The sequence below is a fragment of the Leptopilina boulardi genome, unplaced genomic scaffold (assembly GCF_019393585.1).
Source record: "Leptopilina boulardi isolate dan_hultmark-lab unplaced genomic scaffold, ZJU_Lbou_2.1 LbouV2_317, whole genome shotgun sequence".
NCBI classification, from domain to species: domain Eukaryota; kingdom Metazoa; phylum Arthropoda; class Insecta; order Hymenoptera; family Figitidae; genus Leptopilina; species Leptopilina boulardi.
The window spans coordinates 469,210-495,057 of record NW_026137882.1 but is presented as its reverse complement, the minus strand read 5'-3'; the positions used below and the strand labels follow the sequence as shown (position 1 = coordinate 495,057).

Here is a 25,848-nt window from a genome sequence, read left to right as displayed (position 1 = left end):
GAATCATCGATTACGTGTGAGGTCCTCAGACTTCTCTTGTCATATATCAGAAAGAAATCTTTTCAATCTTTAAATGAAAAGAAAATATTTTAACAGTCATTCGTAAGCAAAACATTTCGATTTATCAAAATTCGCAGGCGTAATACCTTTCTTTTGGATCAAGAAAAATGAACGAATTCAATAACTTAAATAAAAAAGGTTATAATACTAGTATATTTTTAACTATTTATTTTATTAATCTTTATCTTTAGTAATACCTACTTTTATAAATAGAAAATCATAAAATTGTATTTTCATGCAGTGTTATTGCGTTTCTTAAAAACACGGCAGTAATAATATAAGGGAAAAATTTTGAATTCAATTACAAATTAAACGACTTTGAAAATAATTTAAAAATCGAAATTTTCTTCAATTATAATATATAAACTAATAAAAAGTTAATTTAAAGTTGCAATTATTATTACTTTTATAGGTAAAAAATGAAAAAAATATAACATAATATTATAATTCCTGTAGCGAGGGGGAATTTACTAGTTAAAAACGTGTACACTTGACTACCGGTATTACACCTTATATTACACTTATTACTAAGTTATTACATGTTATTACAGAGTATTACACATTATTACAGAGATATTACAGATTTTTTTGCGTTATTACAGCACCGTAATAACGCATTATTACACGGTATTACACGTTATTACACAAGTATTACAGGAAGAGTGTACACTTGACTACCTGAGTAAATTCCCCCTCGTCCTGTGGCGTACTAAGTGAAAAAAAAGTTGATCGGATCGGGCTGTAACTTGCACATAGTTTAGTCCTAAGGGTGAGTTTTTAAACAGGAAGTACTGTTAGATTTTTTTAAAAACTGTAGACGAGGGAGGGGGTTGAATTTTTTTGAAAAATTTAAACAGTGAATTTTGGAAGACATGTAACTTTTAACCCTCCGTCAGTCGCATGGTGAGAGAATCCCTCACCCAGGTGCATTTTTTATTTATTTCTCTTAAATAACATAAAATTATCATTCCATAATTTCAAATCCTTTCACAGCACTTTTCTTTTATACATTAAAACAGTTTTCACGTTCTTATTCAGTGTTATTTTTATTTTATTGAATTTAAAGTCAACTAATGTCACGATTTAGTGAGGGATTCTTTGTCTCGTTGTTTGTAAATAAAGTAGTGAGGCGGCGTTGCCAAGTTGACATACATGTAAGAATCTAACCTCAAAAAACATATGGCAGTAAGGGCGCACTCACACCTTTTAGGCTGCCTGCCTGACTGCAGGAGTTGTCATGGCAACGTGCAGAAGTAAGAGAGAGAGAGAAAATTCAGATTTGAATTAACTATCTCTATTACTCCTACACGTTGCCAAGAGGTAATGGCGCACTCACACCTTTTTTGGCTGCCTGCCTGCCTGCAGGTTACCATGGCAACGCACGAGTGTGAGTGAGACAGAAAATTTGAATATTCAAATTTTTAAATTTTCTGTCGCACTCACTCTTATGCGTTGCCATGGTAACCTGCAGGCAGCCAAAAAGGTGTGAGAGCGCCTTAAGAGTGTACCCTAACTCCGAGGATATTTAATTTCAAATTTGCCGCGCTTATTTGAATTATACGGTAACACTGCACTCATTTACATGGGAGAGGGATTCTCTCACCTGCGACCACCCTGGCGGATTTGATTTACCCAATGTCCACCCAGCTAAGTGGATATTGGGTCAACATTAGGAGTAATGTAAAAAAAAAATTGATAAATAAGCTAAAATTGTTCAAAAAACATTTTGTAATTGAGAAATAGACTTCTTAATAGTTCACTTCTGCATTGTTTATGTTAAATTAATTGAGAATTATTTAATTATTAAGGAAAAAAGTGAAATTTGTCAAATCTGTCACTTTAGATATGAGGCATTTTACGTGTAATGTCCTAAGTTAAAAAAGTGAAACTTGGGGAAATTGTTGTCCTACCTAATAGTAAAATATCCCTAAAAAATTTTTTGACTTTTTTGAAATTTTGGGGGAGATAGAGGGGTCAATTTTATCATTTTTCCCTGACACCGGCTACTATTTGAATTTTTTCTGTCTATAAATGCAATAAAAAAAATTTTTCCAAGTATGTTTTTTGAAGGTTTTTTCATGCTCTTTCCAATGGTGAATTTCGTTTTTTAAAATTTTTGAATTTTGACCTTGATTTTCTATAATTAAACATAAATTTGCTATTTTCACTAAAATCGATGCATTTAAAAAAAAAAAATAATAATTGCAAACGAAAGCTGAGACATGCAGGAAGCACAAAGTTGCAGCTGTCATATTACTTAAAATTAGTGATTATTAGTATTAGTATAAATAAATGATTAATTTTTTATAACATGTATTAAAAAAACAATTTCATTAAAGAATTATGAATATGAAATAAAGAATTTTGCAATTTTTTTAAAAAAAAAGAAATTGTTAAATAAATTTTATTCTAAATTTTTCTTATTTTTATGTCTAAAAAATTACATTTTTGTTGAAAATTATGATGGCAAAATACAAATTTAACTAACTTTTTTGATCTTTTATTTAAGAATTTTTTAAAAAGTTATAAGTAAAAATTTATAAAAAATATATAAGCTTAATTTTTATTATTTTAACAAAATTCTAAAGTTTTTTTATAAATAAAGAAAAAAATTGCATATTTTCAATTTGATGAATGTTAAAGTTTGTAACTCTTTTCAAATCTTGGTGCGCGTTCCGCCGTTCGGAGTTAAAACGTAATTTGCTATAGGTATCGTGCATACACAGTTTTCTTGTCTGTATCAAATTGATACAAGAATGAAGATCAACTCATGCAACGTTTTGATTCGATATAAGGTATCAAATTGATCCAAATATTTGGATCATTTTCAAGAAATGATCCAGAATATGAGATCATTTTTTGAGACCTGAATTGGTATCAAAGTATAACTGTCATGGCTGGCATGCTCTTATTGACAAGTTTATTAATTAATTTATTCACTGCACTGAATATTCAGATATTAAAAATACTTTTATTATGAATTTTAAGAAAGAGAGAAGCGAAAACTTATAAATTGCGAGCAATTAAATAAGAAACAATTTATTTCGAAATAAAATGAACTACACTAACCTTTATTTATGTTTATCACATAAGATTTAAGTTAAGTTCACAATCACAACAGTTGAAAATTTTTAATTATTTTTGTGGTTCAAATAATTATCGATAATTTATTTATTATAAATGAACAAAATTTAAGTAATGCACGCTTGATAAATATTTCTAATGCGTTGTCAATTAATGCAATTAATAATTTCCTATTACACAATATCATAATCGACATATATGAAATTTGTAAACAAACAGGGTTGGGAAACAAGAGCCCAAAATATGTTTGTCCAAAGCAGAGTTGGGTAGGATTGAAATTCGCTTTGGACGAATATATTTTGGGCTCTTGTTTCCCAACCCTGTTTGTTTACAAATGTCATGATTATGATATTGTGTAATAGGAAATTATTAATTGCATTAATTGACAACGCATTAGAAATATTTATCAAGCGTGTATTGCTTAAATTTTGTTCATTTATAATAAATAAATTATTGATAATTATTTGAACCACAAAAATAATTAAAAATTTTCAACTGTTGTGATTGTGAACTTAACTTAAATCTTATGTGATAAACATAAATAAAGGTTAGTGTAGTTCATTTTATTTCGAAATAAATTGTTTCTTATTTAATTGCTCGCAATTTATAAATTTTTGCTTCTCTCTTTCTTAAAATTCATAATAAATAAGTATTTTTAATATCTGAATATTCAGTGCAGTGAATAAATTAATTAATAAACTTGTCAATAAGAGCATGCCAGCCATGACAGTTATACTTTGATACCAATTCAGGTATCAAAAAATGATCCCATATTCTGGATCATTTCTTGAAGATGATTCAAATATTTGGATCAATTTGATACCTTATATCGAATCAAAACGTTGCATTCCAAAATGATACCATCAAGTTTACAGTGTATCTAAAGTGACAGATTTGACAAATTTTACTATTTTCCTTAATAATTACATAATTCTCAATTAATTTAACATAAACAATGCAGAAGTGGACTATTAAGAAGTCCATCTCTTAATTACAAAATGTTTTTTGAACAATTTTAGCTTACTTATCAATTTTTATACGTTATTCCTAATGTTGACCCAATATCCGCCCTATATCCACCCAGCTGGGTGGACTTTGGGTAAATCAAATCCGCCAGGGCAACCGCGTTACAAAAAAATATGCGACTGACGGAGGGTTAAACAGAAAGATGAAAAAAATTTGACCTATATGTTTTCCAAAGGTTTTTTTCTGATCTTTCGAATAGTGCAAATTTTTTTTTGACTTCTTTTTTTAAGTTCGGTTTTTTTTTATTTATTTATTTTTTTCAAAGTTAAAAATGTGTATTTTCACCACAAAAAATATTGAGATGTCCTATTTTGTTATTTTCGAGATATTAATCAATTAATTAATTAATGTTAATAGAAAATGAAATATTTAACAAATAAAGAAAGTTATTGCAATTCTGAAGCTACCAATTGAAAGCTGACGTAATTGCGCATCCAAGGTGCCCTATATGAACTACTTCATATAGGGCTCGTTGGATACGAAATTATGTTAACTTTCATTTAGTAACGTCAGAATTACGATAACTTTATTTGTTTATAAAATATATCATTTTTAGGGTTTCGTGGTCCAAGCCCAAAAGCCTTATAACGAGACTCAGGCGTCCGTCCGTAGTTCTTAAGTCTTAAATTTTATGTTTAAGACTTGAGCATGAGACATACGACTTCACAGTAAAAACCTGTGTTCATTTTTGCTGCGCATCATTCTGAGTTCCGGATCAAAATGATTCATTGGCAAATTTCAAGTGAATCAAAATGATTCTCATCAAGATTATGATTATTAAGTTGGTCTAAGTAATAAGGCGCCATCTGATGACTAAGAAACAAAGCAGTTGAAATTTAATATCAGAATTTAATTTAACAGCATTGACAATTTATTTATATATGACAATTGAAACAATGAAAAAAAGTGTATAATAAGAAAAGTCAATAAACATTATGTTATTATTAATGATATTTATTCCGATGAAAATTTAAGTTTAAAAATTAAGTGAACTGGTTTGTCAATTACTACTATTACAATATTTTAAAGAATTAATATTTCGATTCAAACTAAAATTAAAATATTAAATAATAATTTAATTTTAAAAATTATTAAATAGGTCGCTTCGCTCGTGCGTCAAACTAACACGAGTCTCGATTCCCCTACTTTTGCGCCCTTGCCACATAAATAACTATTGTTTATTAAATTATTTTAAATTTCAACAATTATTTATTTTTAATTAAATTAATTAATTAATTACACACTTGTTCATTCAATTTATTTCAATAAAATAAAATCATATTAAATCTTAATACAATTTAATCAGCGCTGACACAAGATTTTATTTTTCGCTGACTTTTCTCTGATTTCCAAACAAAATTTTGTCTTTTTCTCTGATTTCGATGAAACAACTTAAAGGGGTTTTAAAAAAAGAATATTTTTTACGTAAAAAGTCAAATTAAAATTTTTAGTGTGTTTAGCTGCTTTAAAAAAATGTATGGCCTTTACAACGGTTTTTAAGGTTTTAAATAAACTTTTAAAAGAATTAATATTTCGATTCAAGCTAAAATTAAGAAGATAACACAGAAAAAATGTAATATTTGTTTATTTGTAAATAACTTCAATTGTGACTGTTTGTAAAACTCAATTATTTTCAAAATTTTAATAAAATTAATAATAATTCAAAAAAAGTGATTATTACGATTAAAGTAAAAAAAATTTTTAATTTTGAAATTAGTTTATGTCTTTTTCTTTTCGTAAGATATTTTTAACTAATTTTATAAAATATTTATAATTTTTCATCTTTTGAATTTTGCGCCATTATCTTTGGTTTTTAGACAGTAGCGCCGTTAATATTTAGTTTACGTTATTTGTAAACGGTGTGAACATTGTCACTCATGACAGTTCCTAACCTAAAAATCTAGTTTACTTAATTTATTAAATACAACAAACTCGGCAATAAATATTAAAGTTTTTCCAAGTGCAGTGTGTTCACTTATTAGAAACAATCAATTTAATTCACATTGTTCGATTGGTGAAAAAAGAAATTTCAAATAATTCAAAATTTTACCTACCCTATTTTTTAAAAATCAAAAAAAAATTCACTTTGTTTCAAAATCCGACTGCTTTTTATTTTTCAATTTTTTTTTAGAAATTTTATAACGTATACTTTAAACACAAAAAATATGGAAATGTCCTTTTTCGTTATCTTCGAGATATTAATTAATTAATTAATTAATGTTATTAAAAAATGATATATTTTATAAACAAATAAAGTTATTGTAATTCTGACGTAACTAAATGAAAGTTGACATAATTCCGCATCCAACGTGCCCTATATGAAGTACTTTGGATTAGTGGATTGTTAATAAACAATTAACTAACATTGCAATTGTTTATAAAAAATCCTCTAATCCAAAATATTTCATGTAGAGCTTGTTGGATGCGGAATTACGTCAGCTTTCAATTGGTTGCTTCAGAATTGCAATAACTTCATTTATTTGTTAAATATTTCATTTTTTATTAACATTAATTGATTAGGTGTCACTTTTCCCAATCTGTCAGTTCCAAAGACCATTTTTCCCAAAAATTATTTTCCCAAAAAAATGCATTACCAAGACATTTTTACCAAATTTATTTTTACCAAATTTATTTTTACCAAAAACATTTTTATCAAATTTATTTTTACCAAACATAATTTTACCAAAATTTTTAGTCACTTATAATTTTAATCACTTTCAAATCACAGTCAATTTTAAAGTTCAGAACCGAACGTTGTATCCTACGTTTCGTAAGTAAGTCAAAATGTCTCCGTTTTGTACGTGGTCATGGTAAGTTGATACAATGTTAATAATCTGTTCGTGCGTCTGTAATTTCTTAGCGTCAGTAGGTCTCTTGATTCTTTGTCCCAGTTTGTAATTGTCGCAGCATAATTTCGGTGTCGGACTGTTCTTTTTTTATCTCCTCGAGAAATGCGTACAGGCTTGGATGGTGCTTGCCCACAACAGTTTGAAATCTGTTATGCCACCCTTCTGAAATATTGTTCGTTCTGGCAGAACCTTCTCTTACTGCGTCAAATTGATTCCACAGAGCAGGGTTATACTGTGGAGAAGTCGTACGAATAGTGTCGTACTCTTCCTCTTCGAATTCTTGTCGTCTTTACTCGAATGTAAGTTGCGTCAAAATAGTCCGCAATCGGATGAAGAGTTGTTGGTAAATCTAGTCGTAATGTCTCGAAATGCTGATTTATGTGATCAACCGGAACGAATGCTAATGCGCAGAGCATATGAGCGCCAATTTTAATACTTCGGTCATTCGCATCATTGTATACTTCATGTAACCCTTCAGACTGAATATGTCGATAAATAGTTCGGCAAAGGTGAAAAAAACATAGTACATTGTTCAATACAATAACATCCTTGGCAGCATTAATAATTCCCACTTCAAAGTCGAACATAATTTTAGTAGGTGGAGTGATAGTAAATTACTGAAATTTGGATACTACAATTTTGACACGCAAGATTTAGTCTAATAAACAATACGAAGTTGCTGCTGTCAGCTGCTGTCGACCTTTAGTCGACTGGAGCTCGTGGTATAAGTTATATTTTATTTTATAACTTTTAATTTTGAACACACACAACTTTAAACCTGACCGCTTGTTGTGGATAGAAAAAATCTAGTCTTATTTTTTGATGCAGTTCAAAATGAGTCAATGCTAAACGACATTAAGTGGCGCCACCAGCCTGGCTCATTTTTGCTGCACTTCAAAATGAGTGGAGTACGCCCCTATTGTAAATTCCCGTATAAGATCACTTATGGTTTTTCATATGAGATACTACATGATATCTTACGAGAATCGTAAGCGATCTTATAAAGGATCTCATGTGGGAATTAACAGTAGGGGCTACTCGTTTTGAGATTAGGTTTTCTCTGGGCATGTAGAGTAAAATTTATATAGATTATACTTTCGAATATATAAAACTCCTGTTTTAAGATTATAAATTAGAAAACAATACTTACAAGACATAGTCATGCCTACAATATAGTCGCATGCCTCTTAGAAAACAGGAGTGATGATCATGTAGAGACTTTGCACATATGAAACACCTTAAGCATTTTGAATGCCAAGAACGTCCTCCTACACAAAGAACAGTTTTTTCTTCAACATTTTCTCCACAACCCCCACAGTCCATTACAAACACACTGTCATTATTATTACAATTCACAACACTAAGAGTTTTACTCATATTATCAGTAAGATTATTGTCCATATAATCAGCGCTTCTCACGATCTCCGTCTGAAACATAAATAGCCAGAATTGAACGTGTAATGTTTAGCTGGGAAAAATTACAATTATCGATACTATTATTACAGTTCTTTGACTACTCTCGTTCATAGCGACAAGGAAAGAATTTCAGTGGAGCAAACAAAAAACGAAATGTTTTTAAAAATTTATTTATTCTAATATTATCATCAGCATGCAATATTTATATGTCATTAAATCTTTACTCAATATGATGAATTCACGATATGATGAATTCCAATTATGTTACTGAAAGGAGACGTCACACTTTGGTATAGGAGCAGGGTATAATTAATATGAAAACATATGAACAACTTATACACTTTCTTTCGGCAATTCTATTTGTCGGAGTACGAAAATTTTGAATTCTCTTTTATACACGCATACAGGGTCTCAACGAAACGTTTATATATTAATATTATGTTGACAACCTTCGTACGTTTAGGCGCAGACAGGTTATGATGAGGAAGAAGTAGTAAATATTATATCTTTGAACCTGCAGACAATATTTCGATGTCATATTCGTTGTGAAGATGTCGACTCCGTAAATGACTTACTTCGTCAAGTTAAATAGGTTGCTCTAATTCTGAACAAAACACCATAAGTTGACCAATGAAACAATAAAACTTGGAATCTACATTACCTGCTGTCCAGAACATTAGTGACATCGTCTTGCTGTCATTATTGCCCTCGCCAGTACTAGTGCTTGATCATGATTGAAGTTAAACTTGTAAACTGTAAACTGACTGATGAAATGTAATCCCGTATTGTCAATGGGCAAACATTATTTAGGATTAAGTACAATCCCGTACTCTTCAAGCTTGTCTTACACTTGTTACAAGTATTGGCGATGATCACCATGTGGTCTCCACAATCGATCCTTTTTGGCACGATGTGAAGCAAAATTTTAAGATTTATCACTTTATCCTGGAAGTTCTTTTTGGTTTGTAGTAATCTAGAGGGAGAGATTCGCCGCAATCTTTAAAATACCGGTTGTCCTGGTGTGTTGTGATGACACGTTGTATATTTCACTTGAACACTTATTCCTAAAAGTCTCATTATTTCCGGATATCAATTGACTAGATTTCTCCCCATTGTGAAGACCCCATAAATCATTTGATAAACCAGATGATGATTTTCTGTTTAAACTAGATGAAGAAGAACATTTGCTAAAGGATTGGAAAAAGTTCCATCAAATAAACATACATATATATAGATGCTTCCAGATTTCCGTCAATGCAGAATTGTCAAACCAAAACAGCGTTGGTACTGGTCGAAAAATAAATTGATCGAGACTCCTGTTAATAATTTAATGACCGTAAATCGATTCGAAGAAATTTAAAAAATTTTACACTTCACCAATAATGAAGCGTTTGATGCTGCGACGCGAAAATCTATTGCACAAAGAGTACTGTTTGATAATGGACAATTTTTACAACTCTCTAGAGTACTCGCCAATGCGAGTACTACTAATGAAAGTCGGCTACGGACTGCAATATGGGGATTTTGGGGTTTTACAGAAGTGGGGATATAATGCGTAAAAACCCGATATAAAAAAGCCATTATAAATGTTTTTTGTGAATGTTCCGTGTATCTTCGTCAGTTTTGAATAAATAAATAAATAAAACCACTTTAAGTAGTAAAATCTACTACTTACACATTGAGTTGTTTTAACATTTTTAAATTGAGTTAATACAATCACAAAATGTTATTCTACCAATTACATTTTTAATTGGCTTAACTGTTTTTATATAGTTAATAGAACCGTTTAAATTCAGTTGAGGACCTATTGTACTACTCAGAGTTGTTAAAAAGTAGTAAAACCTACTAGTTATTTTTTCATTGTACGAGTGTAACTCGCACTTGTCCGATTTTATTTTCAATTAAAAAAACATTTTTTTTAAATGTGAAAAAATATCCAATTAAAAAAGAAAGAATAGGAGAAAGAGAAAAATAAATTAGAAAAAATTAAATAGAATAGAGAAACGAATAAATAAACTTATAAGAAAAATCTACTTTTTCAAAACATTTTCTTTTTCTTAAAAAACTTAATTAAAACAACTTTTTTTCATGTTTGTTAAATTATTTCTATAATCTACACATAAAAATAAGTAAAAATGAATAACTATGAAGCGCTTTAGATAAAATTTTTTGTTTTTGGTGGAAAAATACATTTGTTCCTAAAATTACCATTTTTCTCGATTTTTCTTTAAAAATTTGATAAAAATTTATCATCAACTCCAATCGTACTCACATTTTTTTCCCTGTAATTCTCACGCAAAAATACATTTATACAACAAATATAAACAGTCTGGGTTGAATATTGTGTGCGCTAGGGAGTTTAAATCATTTTTTTCGAAATTTTTTATTTTTCCTTGACAATAAATCGATCCGAATCAAGTTCACTATATTTTCCTGTAATTTTCACGTAAAAATACGTAAGTATACTAAATTTGAGCTCTTTATGTCATAAGATGTGGCCGCTAGGGGGGTACATAGTCATTTTTAGGCATTTTTCGTAAAAATTCACGGTTTTTTATTGACAACGCTATGATACCCACGTGAAAAGATTACCGGTAAACTCCGCGAAGTAGCTCCGCGGATTTTCCGCGAAATTTCCGCAAATTTTTTTTTTTGCATAATAATATATTTATGTTATTATTTAAAATAATATAAAATTAAATTGTGTATATTCTACTTAAAATTACTTTTTAATTTTTAGTTAACAAGTGAGAGAAGACGTTGACACTAATTTTGTTAATAAATAATAAAATTCATTTCATATAAAAATTTTATTAATAAAAAAATAAAAATGCATTTGGCATATGATACTGATTTCTATTTATTTAATAAAATTTATTTCACTCATTATATATTTTAATTTTTAGTAGGGTTAAATTATGTTACAATTAAAACTTTCAGAAAATAACTTTATAATCTAAATACAGGTTATAAGCTCTTAAAAAGGTTTGGAAAAAGAAATGATTTCCCGGTCGTTACCGTTACTTATTGATGGCTTCGTAATATGAAAATTTTATACGTCCTAAATACTTTATCGTCTAATAAACGCTGGAACAAGGAAGAAAATCTTTCTTAAACAAAGTTTACGATAATTATAAACAATCTTCTATTATCAATTCATGAATATCAATAGTTATTATAATATTTAGCTCCAAAAGTGTAAGTGCTGTTTTGGCGGATACATAGCTTTCTAACAGCGCACCCTTCGTTTATCTAAAACATTTTTTGAAATTTTGCATTTTTTACGAGGTAATCGCAAAAAACCATGATTTAAAGGTGTTTTTATGGTTTTCACCATGATAATCAAATTTGCGCCAATTTTCACTATAGTTTTCGTAAGAAGCGCACCAAAATACATTTGTATACCAAGTTTTATTAAAATCAGCGGGGGGATGCTTTCGGAACTACATAATCGGAATCATATGTGACTTGGACAGTTAAAAGAAACCTTACGTTCGAAATCAAGTTTTCGAGAAAAACAACTTCAAAGTTAACAAGTCGAAAACGATGCTCCTGCACGTTGAAATGGCTTGAAATTCTTTACTCGGGGGTTTTTGGGGTCGCTGATTACGAATCTGCCATCAGATTTTCAAAATTCAAAATGACGGATCCAATATGGCGGAAAAAATTAAAGATTAATCTGATTTGCTTGAAACTCCCTAAGTAGCACGGAATATTGGTTGAATGTCACGGTGATATCAAGCGAGAATATTCTTGTGATATTCAGGGGGTCAATTACGTAACTTTTTCCGGATTCCACTTTTCACATTCCGGATCCCACTTTCAAAATTCAGTATTTCAGATTCCATATTTTGTATTCCGGATTCCACTTTTAAAATTCTGTATTCCGTATTCAGGATTTCACATTGCGAATTCCACTGTCCACATTCCGGATTCCATTTTCAGAATGTGGGATATGGAATTCGGTATTTTGAAAGTAGAATCCGAAATGTGAAATCCTGAATACGGAATGTAAAAAATGGAATTCGAAATACGGAATGTGAAAAGTGGAATACGTAATACTGAATTTGAAAAGTGTAGTACGGAATGGATAATTCCCGAATAGGGAATTTTAAAAGTGGGATCCGGAATATGGAATGTGAAATACGGAATTTCGAAAGTGGGATACGGAATATGGGAACCGGAAAAAGTTACGTAATTGTCCCCAGGCGATATTATAATGTTCGCTTCATGGGGACATTCCATGGTGATATTCCTGTGACATTCCCTCGGTATGATACCGAGGGAATATTCCCGTGAAATTCATGTAATATTAAGGGAATATTCCTGTGATATTGAGCGGAATAGTCCTGTGATATTGAGAGAATATTCCAGTGATATTGATGAGATAATTTAAAAAATTCAAAAAAAAATTTTCAGTTTTTTTTCTATTTATTTATTTTTTTATTAAAATATTCAATACAATCAAAACAAACAACATTTAAGAATTTTATAAATAACAGGAATATTCTCTCAATATCACAGGGATATTCCCTTAATATCAGAGGAATATTCCCTCAATATCACAAGAATATTCCGCTCAATATCACAGGGATATCCCCTTAATATTACATGAATTTCTCGGGAATATTCCCTCAGTATCATATGAATATCTCGCGAATGTCACATGAATATCCCCGTGGAATGTCCCCATGAAGCGGACATTATGATATCGCCTGAATGTCACAAGAATATTCTCGCTTGATATCACCTTGACATTTAAGCAATATTCCATGCTATACTTGGGTCGATCGTTACTCGGGAGTTTTTGAGTCGCTGATTACGAATCTGGCATTAGATTTTAAAAATTCAAAATGGCTGATGACAAAAATAAAAATTAGTTGGATTTACTTGAAACTTGTTACTCGGGGGGTTTTGAGGTCGCTGATTACGAATTTGCCATTAGATTTTCAAAATTCAAAATGACGGATCCAATATGGCGGAAAAAATAAATTTAAAAATTAATTGGATTTGCTTAAAATTCGCTTAAAACTCTGATGCCAAATTCGTAATCAGCGACCTCAAAAAGCACCCAAGTAACAAGTTTTAAGCAAGTACAATTAATTTTTAATTTTGTCATCCGCCAAATTGGATCCGCAATTTTAAATTTTCAAAATCTAATGCCAGATTCGTAATCAGCGACCCCATAAACCCTTAAGTATCGTGTTTCAAGCAAATCCGATCAATTTTTAAAATTTTGTCCTCCATGTTAAATCCGCCTTTTTTGAATTTTATAAAAATATGATGTCATTTAATTTTGTCATCCGCCTTATTGGATCCGCCATTTTGAATTTTGAAAAGCTATTGCCAGATTCCTAATCAGCGACCCCATAAACCCCTGAGTAAAAAGTTTCAAACTAATTTGATCAATTTTTATTCACCTATTTTCTACTTAAATTTTTTACAATTTTTTTAACCAGTTGTGTCCATCTTTGAAGCGCATTTGTAAAAAGACTAATGAAGCTTAAGATGCGCGGTTTGTTTGAGCACATCTTTTTCTATATAAGAATCAACAAAAAAGAGAAAATCGATTTTTTCGAACATAATTGTCCCTTTTAACTGTCCAGGTCACATAAATTATGTTAATAAAATGTTAAAACTGTTTTCTAATTATCTTAAAAACGCGATCAGGTAGGATTTCGACCAAAAATGATTCTTAAAGTATGAAATGCACAGAAAAAAATGGCACTAGCAGTTTTCATTGACATTTTTGTTGAACTTGTTGACTGTAGAGGAACACTGTGGTCACTGAATCCAAATCAACATTCAGGAGAAGCAAATAAAATTCAGTTTTAGATTTATAGAAATTAAGTAAACTCCCATTAGAAATAAATTTCTCAAAAATCACTCCCTCCTCCACCATGCGTGTAAAAAGAGAACACGATCTAACTTTGAGGTCGGACTACGTTTTTCTCTTTAAATACATCTTCAGGAAGAGAACCTACCACATGGCAGTCCTGGCAATCGAATTTTTTTTTGTGTGCCGGTGTATTTTTTTGTTTCTTTAAAGTATAATGTTCACTGTTTAATTAGCTTATCCTAGAATTATCCTAAATAAAATTTTTTAAGTCGATTTAGCCATGGTTGTTAAAGCGTTAGATTAGGTATAGGGTCGTGGGTTCGATCCCTGTGGGTTGAAAATTTTAATTTAATTTTTGGAATTTAATGTTAGACGTGCAAGTATTTTTACTAGTAAAAATTGTGTACAGTTGACTACAACTACACATATTACCATTATTACCTTAGTATTACACTTTTTACAAGTATTACATAAAATATTACTGTATTACAAAGTATTACACATATATTACTGAATATTACCCTTTATTACAAAAAATATTACACGTCAAATAGCACTTTCTTATAAGTAGAACTTTCAATAAAATTATTATTTATAAGAGCAAAACTTTAAAATAAGAAATAGAGAAATAAATAATTAAATATTTTTAAATATTAGGGTAAGTGCATCAATTACGGCGCGTTCATAAAAAATAACTATTATTACTATTATATTTAATATAAATGTTGAAAAATGATTTAAAAAAAATTATTTTAATCTTTTTTTGATACAATTACTAATAAAGATGCACATTTAAACAATTATTAATTAAATTATTTGAGATCAAATTTTCTCCCTCACCGTAATTGAAACATTTTTAATATTTTCATTGGCTCTAATTTCGGCGGGCAAAGTATCTTGAAAATACACGTAATTTTTGTCACCGAAATCGATACACCGAAATTGATACAAACGCGCCGCAATAGAAAATTACGGTATTAGTTTTAATTTCTCATATTTGTTTAAATAATCGATTTTTATAAAGTTAAAAATTTTTTTTAACATCTAAATAACATAACTAAGGAACCATCTTCTGATTTGATTCTGTAAACATTCGATACCGCCACCGGCAAAGTTGTTATACTTCAGCATTAATTCCTATGCTACATTTGAATAAGTATGTTTAAAATTTTTACTTATATTAACATTTTTTGGTTTGATTTTCTTTAAATTTTTTAAGGTATTACACCATAAAATCACAATATTACATGTATTACACAGTATTACACAATAATACTTATTATTACAAGACATTACAAAATATTACAAGATATTACAGGTATTACCGAGTATTACCATGCAAGTGTACACTTGACTACCAGAGTAAATTCCCCCTCGCCCTACGTACTTCCATAGAGAATGTTATCTTGAAACTGTAAATCAATTTTTAACTTATTTGGTCAAAAATTGTACGAGAAAAGTTACCGGCCAGTTTGAAAAACATGGTTTTGAGAAAAACGCGTAAACGTATGTCTCTATGATATACAGAACCGTAATTCCGGCACCGCGCGGATGTAAAATTTAAGCTTTTAAAAATATTTTACCTCTATAATGATGATTATTGTTTCTCATTCCTAATACCCTAAGGCACCTTTTTATCCAAAAAAATTTCTTCGACTTTTTAAAAATTTCACAGTGGTCTAACTCCTTAAGTTACTTTAGACATAACAGCATAATATTTTTAGAAAGATCTTATTGATAAAAAGGTTTATTGTTGAATTAATGTAAATATTAAAAGGAAAATTTTAATTATTAAGTCTGTTTGACTTTTAGAATCTTACATGATTTGAGTTGAAATTGGAAAAAGTATATGTTTCTTATACTAATTTCCGATTCAAATCAGTAATTTTTATATTTTTTGAACAAAATTGGACCATTTAAAACCAAGTAATGTAATCATAAAAACCAATTTTCTTGAATTTTAAGTAAAAAAACACAAGTGGAATTAAAAAAAAGCGCTTAGGGTAGTTTTCTTATATTTATGGAGGATGGTCAGTGAAGGACCCTGAAAAAGTTTCAATAGGAATTTTCCAACGGCTGCAACTTTTAGGGTTAAAATGTTTTCCAGTCAAACGTGTATATATGTCAAAAACATATTTCATTACCTCGTGTCCATAATACATATAGCGCTAGCAGCTAAAATTCTCCGTATAATAAGTTTGTTTGAAATGACAAGTCTGCATTGTAAACAAAAAAATAAGATACAAAATTTCATTTGTGAGAGAAGTAATCGGCCTCGCCCCGCACCTTACCCTACACTGAGAGACCTTTTGGACTGCAGCGAAATAAGGTAAGTGACAGCAGCGCCACTATGGTTTTGGTGTGTGGCGGTACAATTTTGGGAGCGTGACTGTCCAAAATGTTGGTGAGTAGCTCACCGAAATAGTGTATATTTGTTATATTTATTTCTAAGGTTTAATATATCTTTAAAATAAGATTGTCAATCTTAATAAATCGTTAGAATTTTAAAGTTTGAGAATCTCTATAATATAGTTTTTATATATACACTGAGAGACCTTTTGCACCGTAGCCGACTTTCGACAGGGGGCTGCGGAGCATTCTGTTGGCAAGCTACGAGACTATATACGTTTGGGTTGCTGTTGTACATTTTTGGGCGCGAGACTGCCAAAAACTTGTACAGCTACAAACTGAATGTGGCGTCCCCACTATTTCGGTGAGCTACTCACCAACATTTTGGACAGTCACGCTCCCAAAATTGTACCGCCACACACCAAAACCATAGTGGCGCTGCTGTCACTTACCTTATTTCGCTGCAGTCCAAAAGGTCTCTCAGTGTAGTCTACATGTTTTTAATGTCATAAAAAGGTGAAAAAGTTTTTCTAAGGGTGTGAAATGTTGACATTTCACACCATTTCACACAATATATAATTATTATAAAATTGATTTTATAATAATTATATATTTAAAGAAAGCATTTAAAAAGGTTAATTAGCATTACAAGTACACGAGATATAAAGAATTTTGGTGTTACCTTAAAATATATAATAAAAAATCTTTCTTTTACAGATTTGTTTTTATTGACCAAACATTAATATGATATATATATATATATGTCGTAGGCAATTAGAAGAATTCGCCATTTAGCTAAATGCCTAGGCGTTTAGCTAAATGACACAAAATAGACGAATGGACTTGGAAAATGATTAAATTCGTCTATTTGCCTGAATAGATTAGTCATTTAGCTAAGTGACTAGTCATTTGGCTATTTGCCTGAAGCTGTGTCGGCAAATAGAAGAAAATGGTTAACAGAAATTATAAACAGGAGCTGGAAACAAAAGAAATTTAATTTCTGAAACAAACGTCAGATATGTACATTTAATTTGTAGAAATTGTAAACAAATGATCAAAACAAAATAAATTTATTTCCTTAAATTACGTTACCAAACCAAATTTTACTTAGTATAATCATATTTCCCGTACCCTCTAAGTGAAAATTGTAGTTGACGCGAATTTTTATTTAAATTTCTATTTTTTTTTACCAAAAATGAGTGTAAATCGCGATGAATTTGAAGAAAAATTGAAAGTGTTTAACAGTGGTCAAAAAAGTAATCGAAACGCTTGGAATAAAAAACGTTTATTGGAAGTGACACAAGTACTTTTAGAATCTGAAGGAGTGAAAACAACGAAAATTGTATATCAAATTGGCACAAAAGATGGTCTACTCAAAGGTTGGTTTACTGGCAGCAATGTTATAACATTTTCTGACGTATCAACAGACACGCTAATATCTCTGAGAGAAGCAGCAGCTAAGCAGTCTATCAGTGGTGGTCAGGGCTTTAAAAAGTGTAATTGTAAAGCCAGTCAATCGCAATGTAAAACCAAACGATGCATTTGTTTCAAATCGGGTACTCTATGTAATTCTCGTTGCCATCAGAGCCAACCATGTTCCAATAAATAAGTAAAATTTAATTTAACTTAACGAATAAATAATAATTAACATTTAAAAATTTTTCTTTCAGTAAACCCGAAAAAATTTTTCTCTGTATTCTATGTAAACTATAATATATAATTCAATTTCTATGTGTTAACCATTTTCTTCTATTTGCCGACACAGCTTCAGGCAAATAGACGAATTTAATCATTTTCCAAGTCCATTCGTCTATTTTGTGCCATTTAGCTAAACGCCTAGGCATTTAGCTAAATGGAAAATTCTTCTAATTGCCTACGACATATATATATATATATACACATACATATTAACACGTAAACATTGTTAAATATATATTAATAGATTTCCTTACAGTAAGAAAATTTAATCTAAATTAGCTAAATCTGTTTTTTTCCAACACCAAAAATTCTAATAATTCTTTTTTTAAAATCTACTAAAATATATACGGAAACTATATATCTCGAACAATTTTTAAGCTACAGGGTTGGTTTTTTTAAATTAGGGGAGACCGGGGCTGAAAGTGCCGGGGGTAAGTTCTGTCGACAGGAATATCTCAAAAACAAAATTTTTTTTTTTGAAAAGTGGAAGTGACAGAAGTATTGTTTTACTTATGCGCATCTTTGGCAACTTTTTTGATTTTGTTTGCTTCACGGAATAATTAGCTGTTTGCAATTTGGTGCTTTGGCGTCACTTACGTGCAAGTTTCCATGTTTACACTTTTTCGTCTATTTTTTGCATTTTTAAAAATATCGATACGTATTTTTTTTAAAATGATACAAATTTATCGACGGATTTAATAGTGTATGAAACCTAACATTTAATTTATCTAGTTTTTTAATATTTGATAAAAAGTGAGCGTCGACGCAACGAAGTTAATTGTGCCTTTCGCTTGGGGCTGGTTGTGCCGCTGTCAATCGCTACATAACCATAATCTACTATTGCCTCGTTTGTTCGAATAGTTATTGCAACCCGAAATCAAGAGAAAAGTTGATTCAATGCATAGTTTGCAAAAACTGGACACATTTAAAATGTGTGAAGGGTAAAAAAAGGGTCAGTTATATGTGTGTCAATTGTAATTTCAATAAATCGCATTCGGAATAAGTATTCATGTCTTAAAAATTATTTATTAATCAGAAAGAAGTGTTTTTACAATTAATTAACGATACAAATAATTACTTCAAAAAATATTTTAAAAGAATGACTAATTATGTAATTGTAAAATTTAAGTCAGAAATGTTTATTTATTTACAAAAATCTATAAATGTTACGATTGTTGGAAAACTCTTTTGAATGTTTATAATAAAAATATTTATTACGAAAACTATATTTTAAGTGACTGACTAACTATGCAATTATAGAATATAAGTCAGACAATGTTTATTTGTACTTACTAAAATCTAGAAATTGTTCCTAAAAACCTTTAAAAATTTATAACAAATGATTAATAAATACTAGTAAATCATATATTGGCAATAATTATTTTATTTCTTACGCGTAAAATCATTTGCTTCAACTGAAACAACTAAAAAATCTGAACGGCACAACCGACCCCGGCGTCGGCACAACTCTCCCCAGCGCGGAGTTCAAAGTGCCGTGTTGCCTCGCTGCACAAAAACATTTTTTACAAAAAAACTGTTCAAAATTATCAAAAAATAATAATGGATTTAAAAACTACATTAAATTTTAAAATAGATAGACTATATAGATTAAAACAAAAATTTCTCATTTTACTAGCATTTTATTTAGTTTTCTCAAAATCGGCACTTTCAGACCCGGTCTCCCCTACTCAGAATTTTTTACGCTTTCTTTTTCCTACGAATTATAAAATCTAATGGGAAGCGGCAATTTGCAATAGGGTCAACTGGGGTAAATCCGAACGCTTTTAGTAAGTTTCAACAATAACATAAGTTTTTTCTTTAAAAAAAAAATACTTCCGGTATTCTGGTGCATGAAGTTGTTACTTTACTTCCATAGAACAATTTTATGGGGTAGAAAAAATTTTTGATAAATTACAATCGCAGGAAACTTAGCGTTCATATTTACCTCGATACTTTGCAACTTTCCTAAAATATGGGGGTAAATACGAACGCCACTGTATTTCAGAAAAATCTTAGGGAAAATAAATTTAAAGTATTGCAATTGTTAAACTTATATAAAAACTCAAAAAAAATACGATAATAAACCTATTATGTAATAATGCATCATATATAAATACAAAAATCAAACAGGTTAAAAATTAAAATGCATTACACAATTAAAACCTTCAATAACTTTATCAAATCATAACGGATTTTTGCAAAACTTGGTACAGAAAGTATTTTGGAGTGATTGAATGTAAATACAAAAATAAAAGTCAAATTTTTTAAATTCAAAATGGCGTACTTTCCTAAAACTTATTTTTAAAAATGATCAAATTTGCTAACCCTGAAACCCCCCGAGTAACAATTTTCGAGCGAATCCAATGAATTTTTTAATTCTCGTCCGCCATTTTGAATTTTGAAAAACTGACTTCAAATTGGTAATTAGCGACCCCAAAAACCGTAGAATACCAAATTTTATTAAGATCCTGAAAAACTTTTTTCAACAAACCATTTGGCAAAAAAATTGAAACACTCCTTCGAGAGAACAGAGATTAAGTTTCTGCTTATTAATTACTAACGAGGACACGTATAGAAAGAAAAACTTTTTTCTAGGTACTTTTATAATGTTAAAATAATAGTGTAATCAAATAAAAACAATTTTGTGTGGCTTTGATGTAAAAAAAAATTATTAAAAATACCGTTCGGATTTACCCCAGTTTTCCAATTTTCTTGGGTAAATACGAACGGTCTGATATTATTAATAAAATTTTACAAAAGGCAAAAATCAAATATAGTTTCTGTTCTAGTATTCATAACAAACAATTATAAATAATAAAATGAATTTTTAGCTTCTTTTTCTTCAAATACGAGACAAAATACTGAAAGAGTGTCATCTTTGATTTTCAATCTTTTTTGCAATACTTGTTATCTTTGTTTATGCTGTTGCTAATTAACAAACAAAAAATGGGATAATACTTAGAATCTCTTCAAGAGGATCTGAGGTAAAAATTCTCATATCGAACTTATTTTTAAAAATTTTAATTAAGCTGAAATAATTAGCGTTCGGATTTACCCCCCGTTCGGATTTACCCCGACTGACCCTAAACTGTTTTTTTGACATACCTTGTTTTCTGACTAATTTGACTTGATTAAAAGTTCAAAATATTTTTATTTAATTTAAAATTCAAATTAAATTTTGGTGGATCTGCAGATTACCATTCATTTATCATTGTACGTCGTTTTAACGTTTTAACTTATTTAGATATATTTTTGAATTTGTTGATTAATTTTTTATCTACTTTATGGAAGAAATATTCATTTCTGGAAGGACGATATATATTGATAGCTTTTCATATGTGCGACATAATATATCGTATATCTAACGTTCTCATCATACTTTTATGTATTTTTTACATCTTTAAACTTTTTATATTTTTTGATTTATATATATATATATATATATATATATATATTTATTACTAAATAAATACTTTTGGTAATTTTGGAACTTATTTCTATTGAAACTATTGGATTATGGGACATTTGGTTTGGAACTTTTACCCTGTATATCTAAAATGCTCACCTTCATAACTATAATCACTAATGACTCCAAAATTCAGAATCCTTGTTAAAAAATAACTTATCACTAGAAACTGTAATGTTAAGTTACATCACTAAAAAAGCTTCACATCATTATAAATCACATGAGAATTTTATTATGTTTCTTGAAAATTGAATTAATTGTTACAACATTATTATCTTGGTATAACGGTTTATAAACTATTTTAATGTTTTTTAAAAAATATTTTTATATGTATGTAATTTAATAATGCATATACGCTGAGGCTATATATAAAATTCTCGAATTAAAATCATCTATAGATTCTATGTAGCTTGTCCGGTGGCCCGGTGAAGACTGTTATGATATGTTCCGGATTTGCCCCACCAAGTCGGCACATCTATCTCCAACAGAAACATGCACATCGTCTATTGAATCATTGGGTTGTGTTGTGTACGATTTCATATTAGAACGGTAGAATTTTTTATTGTAGAATTTGGGGCGTTATAAGGCAAAGTGGTGGGGAAGAAGGTGCACTTTCAGAAGAGGGAAGTCACAAACTCCGCCTCGTTCACGCCCCTGAATCTCGAAACACACCGACATATGGTATCCTACACTAAAGTAATTTGTAAATACATGCACACTATCGAAACAAATATTTGTTAACCAATTGTAAAAAAATATATCAATCCTCTAGAATACGATATGAAAGGGGCTTCTCTATATGTTATTACCTACATTTGTTTTAAAATACTCTTCAAATTCTCCATATTGATATAATTTGTTATAAACAAAAGAAGTCTTTTTGTAGGGGTTGTAACAATGTTCCCTTTTCTGACCATACTAATAACATGGCCTAAAGCTAAATAAATATGTAAAATGAAGGAGTTCTTATGTGCGCCTACAAATGTCAACTATATATATATATATATATAAGACTCGCGTATAATATTAGATTTTTAACCAAAACAATTTTTGTAAAGGTTAGCAAATATATGACAACCGAACACCATATATGCCGTGGAGTGATGCATTAAAAAGTAAATATTTTACACACTGGTACAAAAAGTGAAAAAATAATATTTGTAAATACTTTATTGATAATATTTTGATATTTCCATACAAAATTGAAATATCTTGTTAGCGGAAAAAATCAATGTAATACATAGTTGTTGCGAAGGCAGCTTATTTAGTGCAATTTTCATGTTTTAAAAATCTGCAACCTATAAGCCATGTTTATTTTTTTTCTTTATAATATATATATATATAGTTAAATAATGCATACAATAACTGCGTTTTGTAACATATAGTTTAGTGTTTATATTTTTTTAAGGGGTTGATTTATTTCTATTTTAAAACAACTTTTCTCCTACGAAGAAAATAATCATCATTTCTTTTTATATTTCGCACAGTGTATGTATATATGACAATTAAAAAATTACTTTAATGTAACATTTATTACAAAATGAAAACGATTATTCCTTTAAACTTACTGTAAGTTTACAATGTAATCTTGTATATAAGTTTGCTTTATTCTTGTACACAGTAAAAACCTGCGGGTTCACTTTTGTTGCTTATATCATTCAGAGTTCTGGATCAAAATGAGTAATTGACAAACTTCAAGTGACTCAAAATCATCCTTGCCAAGATTATAATTATTAAGTTGGTCTAAGTAATATGGCGCCATCTGGTGATTAAGAAACAAAGCAAATCCATATCTAATATCAGAATTTAATTTAACAGCGTTGACAATTTATTTATAATTGAAAATTGAAATAATGAAAAATAAAGTACATAATAATGAAAGTTAATGAACATTATGTTAGTATTAAAGATAATTATTCCGATGAAAATTTAAGTTTAAAAATTAATTGAACTGGTTTGTCAATTACTATTATTACTACTTTTTAAAGAATTAATATTTTGATTCAAATAAAAAACATTAAAATAATAATATTGAATAATAATACAGTTAGTTGGGGTAAATGGTGACAAAATCGCTATTTTTCACAAATTACGTAAGTTTCTTCCTTTAAAATAGGTAATATTTGCGGGTTTATTTTTTTTAAGTTGTTATTTACATTCCCAGGATTAATTTTATGCATCAGAAAAAAAATTAGATAAGCTTTAAACGCATGAAACTCGGCAATAAATATGTATTAAATTTTTTTCAAGTGCAGTGTGTTTGCTTATTAGAAACAATCATTTTAATTCATATTTTTTGAATAATTACTTGTTATTCGATAATAAATGTCATTTGGTCTTTGACTCAAAATGATCCGGATCAGGCTCATTCTGAGTAAAACTCAGAATGAGTCGAACCAGGGTTAATTTTTGCTGCGTATCAAAATGATCCAGGTAGCCGGATCATTTTTATCCCAGGTTTCTACTGTGCTCAGAGGTTGTGCACATAGTACGTCACACGATTTTTGAACAATTTAGACCTTCCCTCCCCCATGTCACACTTCGTCCCAAACCTTGAACCACCCCCATAAAATCACGTCACACACTTAGATTTTTTTGAACGTAATGTTGTATAATCATACATATATACAAGTTTAATAAATAAAACGACATTAAAAAAAGTGTGACATAACGATCGCGATCGCCACCCTCTCTCTCTTCGTCACAATTTTCTGACCCCCTCCCCCCCTAGCTGATATATATGTACGTTAAATCCATGAAAACATTTTTCAATCTTAAACCACTGAAAAAACAAAAATTGAAAATTTGAATTAAAAGTTACAAGATGAATTTTTTTTCTTAATCTAGATAATTATAATTTTTTATCTTGAAAAAATTAATATTTTAAAAATCTGGGTTTTCTCAATATTAATATCCAATTTTTCTTTTTATATTGGAGGAATATATTCCTAGGTATTGGTATAGTGTAATCAACGCATATGTCTATTTGTAGGCACATTGGTCAATTGTGAGTCGGAGTAACGATGCATCATACAAATAAACGTAGGTACCTGGCGATAATGAAATCCTCACTCCCTGCAGCAACACCCTAAAGTTTGGGGATCTCTAATGAACCAGTAGCACGTTAGTTAGAGCTGTCAGTAGAGGAAAATGTGTGTGTTTCGTGCATCTTGTTACTTTCTAACAATGTACAACTGTTAGTAAGGATTATACGAACGGTCTGTGTGCATATATGTAGCATTCACTGATCCATGGATACAAATAAATCCTATTACAACTTACAAGTATATTTTGCTTGTTTAGGGAACGAATATATAGTCAGAAATAATAGAAATTTTATTCTCTTACAAATGTTCATTTCACAGAACTGAATATATTCTAGCTTATATATGAAATAAGAGAAATTATTATCCTATCTATACACTAAAAATATGGTTTCGTTAAATTAATTCAAATTATATGAAAAATATTTACTCTGATCAAATATTTTTAATTGCATCTAACAAATATATTTTATATAATAATCATCTTTGGGAATCAGTGTTCCGTGGCACATTCTTATTAGGAACATTTGTTACATAAATAAATATAAAATTAACAAAACGTAGAAAAGTAAAATATGAAATCGGGTACCTTTTTGTAATTCTGGGTTTACAAAAAATCTATCAAACAAATTAGTTCAAGTCTCATTGAAAATTCTTCCTTGTACATTAGAGAATGAGAAAATAAGGTCGATGGCATGAAAAAAAATTTTTTGATCAATTTAAACCAGGTTTTTCAAAAAAATGCAAAGTACCCGGTTTTGTCCCGATGGTGGGGCAAAACCGGGTACTATCAAAAAAATATATAAATCACGAAATATTCTTTAACTTTTTATTCAATTATTATTATATATCACTTACATTATAAAAAATAATAAATATTCAATAAATTTAATCAAAATATATTATATTAATAATGAATAATACTCTCTAAATCTGAATTAGGGTAAGTCCGGGGGAGTTGGCCATAGTTTTTATAAAGGCTTGTAAAAATAAGAAGAAAGTGATTTATGTATTAAC

The 25,848-nt window shown here is 29.5% G+C and overlaps 1 protein-coding gene across 2 annotated transcripts in view; it reads right to left on the bottom strand.

The window, feature by feature from the left end:
- The window catches only part of LOC127284038 (LIM/homeobox protein Awh-like), an 83,379-nt gene extending 61,110 nt beyond the window's left edge, over positions 1 to 22,269 (bottom strand). The window contains exons 1-2 of one of the 2 annotated variants that reach the window (XM_051309320.1): positions 21,887 to 22,269; positions 8,170 to 8,447 (exon numbers count right to left, since the gene is read on the bottom strand). In XM_051309320.1, coding sequence (XP_051165277.1) covers positions 8,170 to 8,447; positions 21,887 to 21,892 — 284 coding nt within the window. In that variant the 5' untranslated portion in view covers positions 21,893 to 22,269. The remainder of the gene's footprint in view (positions 1 to 8,169; positions 8,448 to 21,886) is intronic. The other variant, XM_051309319.1, reaches the window with a different exon arrangement.
- Between the last annotated feature and the right edge of the window lie 3,579 nt (positions 22,270 to 25,848).